This window comes from Patagioenas fasciata, chromosome 8, assembly GCF_037038585.1.
Source record: "Patagioenas fasciata isolate bPatFas1 chromosome 8, bPatFas1.hap1, whole genome shotgun sequence".
Taxonomy (NCBI): domain Eukaryota; kingdom Metazoa; phylum Chordata; class Aves; order Columbiformes; family Columbidae; genus Patagioenas; species Patagioenas fasciata.
The window spans coordinates 24,572,660-24,585,186 of record NC_092527.1 but is presented as its reverse complement, the minus strand read 5'-3'; the positions used below and the strand labels follow the sequence as shown (position 1 = coordinate 24,585,186).

General features: G+C 40.6%; 1 protein-coding gene across 2 annotated transcripts in view; it reads left to right on the top strand.

The window, feature by feature from the left end:
* Nucleotides 1-12,527, top strand: part of WDFY4 (WDFY family member 4) — a 138,380-nt gene that overhangs the window by 78,111 nt on the left and 47,742 nt on the right. For both annotated transcript variants that reach the window (XM_065843261.2, XM_071811951.1), the window contains exons 42-45: nucleotides 1-52; nucleotides 1,209-1,375; nucleotides 10,999-11,147; nucleotides 12,275-12,395. In XM_065843261.2, the coding sequence (XP_065699333.1) occupies nucleotides 1-52; nucleotides 1,209-1,375; nucleotides 10,999-11,147; nucleotides 12,275-12,395 (489 nt within the window). The remainder of the gene's footprint in view (nucleotides 53-1,208; nucleotides 1,376-10,998; nucleotides 11,148-12,274; nucleotides 12,396-12,527) is intronic.

The following is a 12,527-nucleotide window of genomic DNA, read 5'->3' as shown; positions in this document are numbered from 1 at the left end:
TTTCTCCTAGCAAACAGAAATGAAACAACTCCCCCTGCTGAAGTGAATCCAGGTAACCTTTTAGGGTTAAATTACGTCATGAAGAGAGTGGACAAAAATGGCTGAAGAGGATTGGAGTTAGTGTATGGAGTTCCAGGCCAGAATTTCATATAGTGAAAAAAAAAAATTGTCAGTGCTCTAGGATAAAAAGTCACTGTAACATGTGGGAAAAGACTGCAATTGTTATAGGTGGTATATAAGCTGAATTTGTTGCTCTCTTGTTGCTACCAGAAAAATCTGAAAGCAAAAAAGCTACCTGGAACTGAAACCTTTGGGCACTCTTGAGCACCTGGAAAGTTCCCAACTGCTTAAACTCAGAAGGAAAAGTGCAGACTTTCCCCCCTGCTTTTAGTAGACACTCCAGTTCTACCTCTGAAATAGCATTTAAAACCAGATGATAGATGGCTTAGAGAAGTTTTAATGGAAATTGTAACTTTCCAAGAGTGTGGACAAAGTAATGGAGAGTGGAGGGAAATCATCAAGAATATTAACATACCAAATTGTTCTTCAGTATTCAAAATAGAATCAGATTTTTCAAAATACGAACATTATGTCAACATTTTTCATTTTGCAAGGTCAGAGTTCATTGTTCTGGACTCCAAACAAGACTGAAGTACTAGGTAGTTTATGCATGAAAGTGGTTACAGTCTACCTCAATAAAAAGGCTGACCATGCCTTCCCTAACTGCATGCACTGCATGAATTTGAGGCACAGCCTGGGCAAGATATGAGTGGGTTTTCTCCCCTTGGCTTCTCTTAAGATCCTGCTCAGTGCTTGTCCCCAAAAGACTACCATTTTCAGTTTTTCCTAATTTTGTGTGAGTGTGTAAGCAGATTTAAAAAAAAAAAAAAACCACAACTATTTGATTATCAGATGACAAGCCCTACACAGTGTAAAAACAGAATGAATGCATTTGTTTAATATGTTTGAATCTTTAATGATTATATTAATTTGTTTTGAATTATGACTGAATGCAGCTACGTGTTTTTAGCTCACTGAACTAAGTATCCTTTAGCAGCCACAGATTCTACTTCTCTTTTGCCTGTTTTTTTGCAGATAAATAATGCTGTTTCCCAAAGTAAAACAAATTGTGTGAAAGCCTAAACTGCAAATGCTTTTGGTATCATCTGGCTGCCACTAGAACTGCAATCTCTTTTATACTGATATAGGAGACCTGACAATAAATGCAGCAGAAAGGGAGGTGGATAAGAATGGATCAGATTGTAACCAGCTAACATTCTTCCCTGCTCTACATGAAAGTTTCCATTCAGAAGACTTCTTCGAACTGTGTGTGGAGAGACAAATTATATTGCAGGAGTTTGCAGAGAGTGAGAAGGTAGGAAAGATCAACTAGTTCTCTGGGGAGATCGCATTTCAGAGCACGAATTGGATGTGGAGGCCTGTCTGTTCCTTTCAGTTTGGGGTTCAGGTGGATTCAGGCTACAGTAAACATCATCACTGTCTTTTCCCTTAAAGCAATTACAATTTTCTAGTCTCTGTATGAACTCCTCTATAGACTTATTCTTGAAGAGCATAAATTAAGTCTTTGAAGTAACAGAAAAAAAAATGGTGCATGTGACCAAGGTATTCTTGCACCTGTGAGATAGTATTGCCTGAACTGGCTAAAGACAAGGCAAATTACGAGACTCTAAGAATTCCCATCCTGCTTCCCCAGATTTTATCCATGCTCAGAACAGTGCCTGGATCAAATTTATTTATTACCTCTGGAAGAGTGTGCCCATTTTGTATAGGTCATTAGTTCAATGATGTTCAAATCTCCTGCTGTATATCAGAAAATGCTGTCTTCCTCCCTGCACGTCTTTTTCTTCTCTGCCTCCCCATGGGTACCGGACAGGTTATTTCCTCTAAGGCTGTAGAGACTTTTCCTGTTTCCTGTTTAATGCTTTCATTGTGTGTCACCTAGTCAAACTAGTGCTGTTCCTTCTTTTTCTTCTTTGTCCTTTCCATCCTGGATGGGATGCCCTTCTCCTAGGCTTCTTCCCAGCCTAAGGAAGAGGCAGGTTCAGGAACAGTGGAGGAGGACATGAACTGTGGAGTAAATAGGGGTGACTCTGTTAGGGGGATGGTAACTTTGGTCCGGTGTTCTCAGTTTGATCACTTTGCTCGAATGCCAGCAACCTGCGCTTTGCTTTCAGTGTAGTCTCCTTAATGGTGACTCTAAGTCAAATCCTTTATGTTGGATATGCATGGCATGTAGCCATTTTTTGCAGGACTGTGAGATTTTTGTCATGAGGAGTAGACCTGGCTTCATTCTCTGATCTTTTGTAGTATATGTGTTTCTTCCAATGGCATCATTCCCCTTGTTGGCCCAGGAGTTAGCATCCCATAGTGGAAACAAAGGGTCAGACTTGGAGTATTTAAATTGTGATAGCTATAAATAGATACAGAAATAATTATTTTTATGTCTCAGTACCATTGCTGAATTTTCTTGATGCTTTGCCAGTGGCCAGGAATCACATTAGTGCTTTCTAGCATGATGGCTTCCTCATGCTGCTAAAGCTGTTGATACACTGTCTGTCTATACAGCATAATTCATTTTCCTGCCCCTCCTCCTTTCCCCCACCTCACATACCTCTCCCCAGCAGAAGGAGACAAGCATGAAAATGTGAGGCATGTTTTCCATGTGCTGATCTCATTTGGAGCCCTCAGGCTGTTTCTTCTCTGTGTAACTCTGCAGGAAGCCATCAGAAACGCCAGGCATGTTTTTTTTCCAGCAGCAGTCACCATGTTGCTGAGCTGACAGGAGTACTAAAAAAAGCAGGAGGGGGTGACATTAGCTGTCCTGCACTCACTTAGTGCGCTGCGGTCCTGCCTTGTCAATGGCTGCCTTGTGAGCTGTTTGTTTGCACTCTAAGCAGGCAACTGGAACCATCTTACCTACTGCACAGAAAAGTCTTCGCCATGCTTTGGCAGATACTAGACTGATTTCTGGAACACAGGGATAGCCCTTTTTTGGAAAGTGGTCATTGTTTTACAATGTCACCCAGTGCTATTTTTTTGCATTACTATTAAGCAGACACCTTTGCGTGTATTCAGATATGTGAGATAGCTTTTTGCAGAAGCAGCATATCAAATGCTATTGACATTGTCTTTTGGTTCAGTGTCTGTTTTCAGCAAGTTCAATCTGGAGAATATGAATGCAGGTGGGATACTACCATGCCAATATCATCTGGTCTTTTGTTTTATCTTGCTTGCAAAATAGACTAGAAAACATATCTAGGCATTCCTGTGAAATTAATTTTAAGTATTAAATAAGATGTGTTTATCACATGGACTGTGAGAGGAAGGGATTCTAAAGGAGAAAGCAAATGGATGTAGTTTTAGTATAGGCTAAGGAAAGAAACTACTGAGTGATGAAGATTAGTCTGACAGAGTGGAGACTGATCATATGAGGGAGCAGTCATACTCTGAGCAACACCTAGACCATGCTAAGTACAGCCTTTAAACATGTCCTTTTTTTGTTGTTGCCCCCCCCCCCCCCTTTTTTTTTTATGTTCTAGACGACCCACAGAGGAATACATTTCCCAGAAATCAAAAAAATTAATGCCAGACTTGTACAACTGTAGCATTTAAGGACATAACTACTAGCTGATTTTGCCATAAGGCTATCCCTTCTGCTTTACCAGTACATATGGTGGAAAGCAAATGTATCTTAATCCACACCTTCAAAGTAGTATTTAGTTATACTGATCATCCCTCTCTTCTAGCCAGGATCCTTGTAACACGTGTAACTGTGCCTTCTGTGTTCTGCCTCTAGTAGGGATGCTACAGATTCCTGTCATCTTCATTACACAGCATTAATTTATCACTAGAATATGTGCATCCTGAGCAGGCTAGATTAAAAAAAAAAAAGTATTTAATCCTGTAGTTGCATGGTAAAATAATGCATTTATGAAGGGTCTGAGTTCAGGCTGACTTTTGAGGATATGACTTAGCAATCATTTCCCTACCCCATATGTGATGTCATTTCTAGTTATATCAGGCTCCTTGCTGTTCTTTCCCCATTTCTTTCTATACTCTGTACCAGTTTCCCCTAGTTCCCATCAGCTTTCAGTGATCTGCTAGAGCCAGATCTAAAAACCTTATGTGCAGTGCTGGTGAAATGCAAGATACAGAAGGCCATTGCTGAGTTTTGACTCTGTGATGCTACATAACATAGTTAGTGGCCATTCAGAGGAGCTGATATGCAGGGATCGCTTGTGAAAGCTGGGGAAAAACATTGCCCCTGGTGTGCTTGGGAAAAACGTGACTTTGAACTGAAAGCTGGGAATTGAGTTGCCTTATTGATGAATATTTGAAACTAGTGCTGTAATTCCAGTACTGTAAATTGGTATCTATGTGTATATGCTCAAAGCACAAGTTTTTTTCCTGTGCATAGCAGTCGATGTGTGTAGTTCACTAGATGAATATATCAGACTGCAGGTGCAGACTTACAGGTGGTGTTGTCAGGGCTGTCCTCTCAGAAATCACTGAACTACCATGTTCTGCCTCCTTGGTTTTACATTTTCCTGAAGCTCCATTAAGGCTATAGCATGTACAGGTGAAGGTTGTATTTTGCATGTATCTTCAGTATACTGAGACTGTACGCACTATAGACATGGAAGGAGAGGTTTTATGCGATGTGGGTGATGTTACACAACACATGCAGCAGAATTGTGCAAGAGAAAGGCAAATAAGAACCTGTCCTGACCTAATCTATCAACTTGCCTACCAAAAGCCAGAGCCAACCCTTTAAATAACGGTGACTTACTAGCAGAGACAGGGAGATTGAATTCCTATAGCTGCAACCCGAGCTCTTAACTGTGAGATTCCTCCCTGATCTTTACAAGCCTAAAGTACTCCTGCCAGGTTGTTAATGTGTGGTTAGCATATAATAGATGAAGAAAGTGTTGGAAGACTTGGGGAATCTTTTTGGTGTAGAAATTCTGAATTTTGGAGAAGATTAAGCTTCTGTTTGCCAGCAAGACATTCAAGATGGTAAGAAATCCAAGTAACTGGGGTAATAAATCAAAAGTTAATGAGAGGGCATGGCCCAGCAGAAATCTGGGCACAGCAACTTTCCTTGAAAGTGGGGCTGGAGAGAGCACAGGAGATGCCAAGGACAATAAGGGACTAGCATAAATCAGAGGGAGTGAGATCCATGGTTGGGGGAAGAAAGCTGATGAAAGAACATGCACAGTTGGAAGAGGGAGCAGATGAGCAGATATATGGTTCAGAATCTAGGACTGGCTGAGTAGTAAATCTACTTGGTGGAGCCAATGTTTTATAGGGGCACTACACATACCTCACATGTCCGAAAGACATCAAGGCAGCCTCTTTTCATGGGAGCACTCTTACACTTCTTCCCAGTGTGAGGATGCAGCAGTGAAGAACTTCACATGTGGTGATGTGGAGTAGCAACAGGAAATAACTACTGTGGTCAAAGCAAGGGTTAGGAAGCCAAGTCCTTGGCACAAGCTATTTCTCTTTCCTGTGCTGCAGTTTCACCTCTTCCCTCCCTGCCATGGGAGCAGAGACTAATGGCTACCTCACTGCAGGGAGGAGCGCTAAAACGCTTCCTGTGTTCAGATGGGAGCACCTGAAGAACAAGATATTGCAGATGATTACTTCTCTGACTTGCCGTATCTGGGTTTCTGCTGCAGTAGAGAGGTTGCTGGGAGCCCCTTTTCTAGCCCGTGCTCCTCCATCCCTACACCAGCTCAGTGAACAACTGTGCTACTAGGTGCAGAGGACAAGATCTGACCCATGCTGTGTCACAAAAAAAACAAACAAACAACAAAACCAAACAAACAAAACCCCCACAACCCAAAAATAAACCACAAAAAACCACCAAAAAACAGCAGCTTTAGTCAGATCTCTGATCTTCTGGACATGTTCTTTCACCATGTTTCTTGTGCTCCATGGATACCTCCTTCTGTTCCCCCTTCATATTCGCTTCTAGGTGGTTCTTGTGTGTGTGTGTATGTGTTCTCATTGATCAAAAACCTCGTACAATTTTAAGGCTGTAGCTGCTCCCTGGATCTCTGCAGAGCTCCTAACAAATCTCAGGGTCCCGATTTACCACCTCAAGCAAGCACAGTGGATCCCCTAACAGTTAGGTTGCTTTCTGCAGAATGATGCAACAGGGAAAGGAGCAGGCAGACTGCTGTGGTTATTCCTGACAGAGTCATAGGAGAAGTGGAAAGGGCATGAACTTGAATGAACTGACCTAAGGGGAAATTTAAGGGCTCATATTAGTTTTTGGCAGTATTTTCTGTTTGAGAGGAGCCTGGGGTGAGACAGAGACGCCTGGGTGTGCAAGAGGTATGAGAACAATCCTATTAGAACTGGCTTCCAGATGCTATCATCAGCTAAGGGATGTCAGCTTCTCAGGCTGGTGATGGGCCAGGACAGATGGCAGCTTTCATCACAGAAAGCAAGGACAAGAGCAGTTCCAGTGCTCATGACCATGTACAATAAAAGAACATTTTTCTGCTGCTCCACTCTTTCTCCTAAATATTTGATATTCTTACGTTACAGCATTTGGGAAGTTGTTAGAACCTGAGAAGTGCATGCTGAAGAAACACCTCTCACATGGGGTTTTTGTCCCAGTGGAGTAAAGGAAGGAAGGTGATTGGAAGCTACCTGCAAAAAAGAATGTGTCCTGGGTCTTCCAAAGCAAAGTTGTGACCACAAGGCTTGCTCTCTAGCAATTGCAATTGTTTCACTCAAGTAGAAACAGAAGAAATTTGATCCACTGTTTTTAACAGTTCAAATGTGACCAAACTTGAGACTAGAGCCCCTGTCACTAAAGACTAGATCAAGTAGATTTAGTTTCCTTTGGTCATCAAGCAGCTGGAGAGAATGAAGCAACCTGTCATGTATTCTTAAGTTTTGATTAATGAGATGCGTGTGTGACAATTTCAAAGTAAGATCAGACTCCAACAACAAGCAAACTAACAATCAGTGTGGGAAAGATCTTGAGTGGCACAGAGAGGTGGACCTGTACTGCTTTCACTTATTGTGCTAACACAGATCTGTTTCCCTAGCAAAAATTGCAAAAGCAACATGTTCTATTTCATGTACCCCTAGTAATTTTAAACTCTGTGGCCCTAAGTAACATTGACCCTGTTTTACTGACAGGTCTTTTGTAGCTCATGCACCCTGAGATTCCTCAATACACAAGAAAGAGTGTGTAACTACAGGTTTCATCTCTGATTCCTGATACAATGCTACCTGAATGTGCTGCTTTTATGTGTACTTTGCAAAGTTTTTGTACCTTTTGCTGATCAAGTGATTAGAAACAGCTGTGCGTGTTTATATGGAAACATGAGATGTGACAATGGGGAGGAAGAAGGGGCTTCAGGAAGTCTCTAAGCCACTGGTTGCTGAGAAGGTATATGAAGATCAAGAATCACTCCATACCTAGCATGTTTCTTGCACTCTTTCCTTGAGCTGCTAGGAGGTAGGATAGTTGTTTAGATGGGCCTCTGAACTGACTTGGAGTAGCCATTTTTGTCCTTATTCTGTAAAAATGCTATGCTCAGGAAATTGTGTGGCATGGTTGTTCCAGTGACATGGGTTTGTAACTTTAATTTCCTTGCATCGTATTTTTCCCTGAAGGCATCATGCTAACACCACTAGAGTCTGCAGGAGTAGATGGCTAAACAATTCCAGGATCTTTGGAACAGTGTCAATACTGCATCTTCAGGCATGTAATTCCTTTGGAAATCTGGCTTTTGACCTCTAGAGCAGATATGCTTTTATGGCTATTTGCTTAGAGGCAACTGAAACATTTACAAACAGCTCTTCTGAAAAACAAGAAAAAGAAAAAAACCCACATGCCTTTAGCTTTAATTCCCTCATGCGTCTGAATGAATAGAGCTATCAAGAGATGCAGTGCTTTGGGCAATACCTTAGAAGGTAATTATTCAATTATTTTATGTCATGTTTGCTTCATTGATTAATGATTCTAACGGCTGGTGAATGGGATTCAGTTCTGTTTTGACAGAAAAGCAAAGTTTTTATTTAATCTATGGTAATTTCAGGCTGCTTGGTGTTTTAGTGCAGGACTGTAGATACAAGATTGTCCTGATGGGGGTTCTCTAGTACACCTCTTTGTCAGATCCTTATTACTCACCTGGAATAAAATAAGCCCAGTTCTCAAAAGGAGAATGGACTCAGCCCAAGGGCTCCAGTATTTCTAACAGTGCAGATGTATTTAATTCTGTTGTGAGTGTTAACATAATATTGAAGAAATAAATTTGGAACTGGTGACTGTTGCTGGTTGAGCAACAAAGCCTGATAACGTGCCTTGGTCCTGCCTTAGGTGGAGCAAAAAAATGATCATTTGTGCCAAATCATATTAGTGATTGTGAGCAGGTCTCCTTCACAATCAGTGTGCCTCCCAAAACCACATGCGATCTCTGGCATATGGGCTGGGTTTGTTGAGGTGTATTTCTTAGAAGTCTGGATTTCAACTTCTGTGTCCATTTAGCTATTTTACACAGCTGCCTGATGTTTCAATATTTGATTACCTTCCTTATGGGAAGAAACGATCTTTCTGCTATTTAATTACTTCAGGAAACCCTGTGGTTTGCTAATGTGCGCAGAATTCCCCAGTATTCTCAGTGCAAGCATACATGTCTCTAACCACATAATGGCACATACATAGGCACTCCAGTTGAGAGTTCTGTGGTTGGCATGTCGCTGCAGAGATGGGCATTCCTGTGGGATCTGCAGGAGAGGTGATGAAAAAATGCTAGCTTCCTCTTAGAAGTAATTTAGAGAGGAAAGAGATTGAAGGGATTTTCAACAAAAATTACCCACAGAAATCTTCCAGGGTTTGTTTGTGTTTTTTTTTTTTTTTTTTTAACCCAGAATTAAAATCACCTTTTGTGCTCACTCAAATGATTTAACAATGAAAACCCATTTTGTTGGTAAAATGATTGCTTTTCAGTTAAAAAATAAATAAATAAATAAATAAAATAAATAAAATTGAGATTATTTTTTATGTTGTGCTGGCATCCAAGACTGAAACCTTGTGGAGTGGTGTAGGTTTGTTTCAGCTGACCTGAGCCTATATGTGTTTTGGGATGAAGGCAAGAAAGGTGGCAGATTTGGTTCTGGAAGTAGAGTGAGGTAGCAACAAAGGCAGAAAGCAAAGAACCATACTTACTCTACATAGCAAGGCTTCACATGATCTAGTAGAACCAATGCTATTTCTGGGTCATTTTTGCATGCACAAAAATAATACAAGACCACTGTTCTTATGAAGATTGGTAGAGGTAATACCATTGAGATCTTAAGGGAAAAAACAGACTTCGTGATACTTCTCATACTTTTCAATCAGTTTTCTTAAGAACTTTGCACTAAATTTCTGAACCAGTAAACTTCTGCTGTAACTCCTGGGTCTACTCCCTCTGTACGCAGCCCTCTGGTCCTTGCAGTTTTGGATTGATTCAGCTTGCAAAATTTTACACTCATTTCTGGATTGTGGGTAGTTCAGGATTGTGTTTGATTTACAGAGGGAGCTCAGCAGTGACCAGTTTTCTTCATACGTAAGGTGGTATTAGTGTGTTGTGATTTGGAGATAGCATGAATGCTTGAAGGGAGCTTTGCAAATAGAGGGTGCTTCATTTCAGACTAGGCTGATGATGAGTTTCTGCCTCCTTCCCTGGGAATGTGGGAGAATCTGCTTCAAAGTTCTGGTTCAAACTGGGCACAGCGGTGAGTTACTCTGATCTTCCAAGGTGACTATGCTAACTAGTGGACTGCTCTTTTGGAGCAGAGTATATATAGAAGATTGAATCAATGGACAAGAAAAGTAAAGAACTTAATCCCTATAAATGTTAGGGAATTTTTTTTGCAATGAATTACTGCTTGATTTAAAATCAGAACTTTTAAGCTTCCCCATCCCACATAATTTGCTGGACTGTTGGGCTCCTCTGGTCTATTTATTAATCTATTTCCTTTTCTATACCGTCTCTCAGTCATAGAAACGGTTCAAAAAAAAAAAAAAAAAAGGTATTTTCCTTTTTTCTTTATCAAAACCAGTCAATTCCCAAGAAAACTTTCTATGAACTGACATACATAACTGAAGAACTATCCTCTTGAAAAATTCCCAACCCTTCTAAATTGTGAGTTAGAAATTCCTCAGTTTTAAGGTCCAATTTAATTTTTCTTAGGAGAAAGAAAAGAAAACATGAGCGTTAGAGGGAGGGCTTTTTTTTAACTATTCCAGAATGTTTAACTTAATCTTTATTTAAAGACGACTAGAATCATAGATTTATATATTTTGACTGGCCTTCTGTATAATATAGGAAGGAGAAGTGCCAATACATGTAATCTTGTGTTACTGAGATTTCAATCCATTTTATGCTGATCAGCTGTCCACAGTGGGATAGATACCAAGAGTAGTAGATCCTTTCCTTGCTTGTTGCTCCCCGTGATCCCTTTGCAGGATTTTTTGAAGTATAGATTTCACTGGGATCCAAATAAAATTATTTAACTTTTCTCAATATTCTAACTATGTATTTATTATATGGCACTCTTTTTCTGTATGATTCTGTACAAGTTACTTCTTTCCTCAGCGCTTCAACTCCCTGCTTGTGTAGTATGTATTGCTGCCTAACAGGGTTTTGCAGTGCTAACTCCTGCAACATTTGCAAGCTCTTCATGTTCTGCAGTGATGTTGCTAAATACAGCCACGGATAGGTGGGGAAGGAACAGATTTAGTGGGGGAAAAGGGCATCAGACCCTCCACTACTAGTACCACAGAGGCGTGCACTGTCAGTCATATGGTGATTTTTGTGGCTGCATCCCTGTAGATCTGCCAATCAAGATGGCAGCTGGTTTTGTTTGAACATATGTCCTTCTGCAACACTGGGTCTTGCTCCCTGCTATCCCTGTTTCTTATGTTATCCACTTTTGGCCTCACGATGCTTGCTTCCATACTAGGTCACATTTAAGTGCTCTGTGGCAGTTGTGCAGGGGCATACAGCATTGGAAGGAGTTCTGCTCTTCGGCAAAGAGCACTTTTACATCTGTGAGTGCTTTGTGTTATCCCCTCTAGAAGAAGTCTACTGTACACGTCACTGCTTGTCCAGGTAAGTCATTCTTGCCTCCAAGAGATCTGCTTGGTTAATGTCAGTATTGGAACGTGGATACCTAAAATTTGCACAGACTATCGGGGGGATTTGAAGAGGGATATTATTATAGCATAGCCATGCTTTCCATCTGTTCACAGAATGTTAAATATAACTAACATAGGTGCTTGTTCACAGGCTTTAGAGGTTCAACAAGGACTCCCAGCTCTAACAGATGGAGATGGTGGGCAGTCCAACACATTGCTGTTTTTCAGTTCTTTTGAAGTGTTGCTAATGTTTCTTTCTGACTGCCTCCCATCTTTTATTCATATGGTACAGTCATTATAAGAGCCCTTAGCTTCATTGTCTCATAAGTTTTTGTTTGTTTCTCCAAGGCAGAATCGTAATTAATATTTGGCACACTGCTATCATCTTTGACTCATGATTTATTGAAACTGATCAATATTGAAAATGAGTCTGTATAGACTTAGCTTTTTGTGCATACTGTGCGCTCATGTGCAAAGCCCAGTGGGACAGCGGAGTAACTCGGTGTTTTTACTCCCTGACTGTCTGCTCTTTATCCGATTCTTACCAAGTCCAGTATCAGTCAATCTGATCAGGTGACTTAAGGATTGATTGGACTGGGTCTGATAAAAGCTTATGTGGGGTTTTTTTTGTTTCCGAAGAGGTCTGCTATGGGCTAGGCTGTGGAGAGCAATTGCAATAGATGCACACAACTAAAGTAATAATGACTTAATTACCTATTTGTTAGTTCCAATTAGGTGCTGTTTATAATAGCTGTGTGTCCATATGATGCTTGCCATTGACCTAGGCTCTCAGGTTCTCCCACCCAGCTCCTTCCCTTGCTGCTTCTCAGACTTCAGTGTGTGTGAAACACTGCTGTATGCCTATTTGCATGCAGTAAAATAAGTCCTACCCTTAGCCTCCACAGACTCTTTATTTTGGGAACTAGTACAAAATCTGCCTTCATTATTTAGCTTTGTTTTCAATTCATGTATGTCCAAGTTGATCTTGTTATCTCTTAGTATTTTTATTTTAATTTAGGAAGGACTTGGATGTTCATGACGGCTCTCCTGATCTTTTTTGTTTCAAATTAATTTTTCTTTCTTTATATTTTTCTCTTCCAGCATTAGTGATCCATTTATTTTCAACTTATGCCATAAAGATCATGCTGTTGGAGACCAAATGTGTTCCCGTTATTCATATAATGATATAAAAGAGATTCGTCTGATGCGCTTTCTTCTGCAGGTAGGAACTAACATGCTTGGTCATTTGAGGGAAAACTGCAATAGCAGTAATGACATCTGACTGAAAACTACTTGGACAATTTTTACTGAGACTACTGAGATTTCTTTGCTTGAGTCCCAAAACGCTTTTGCT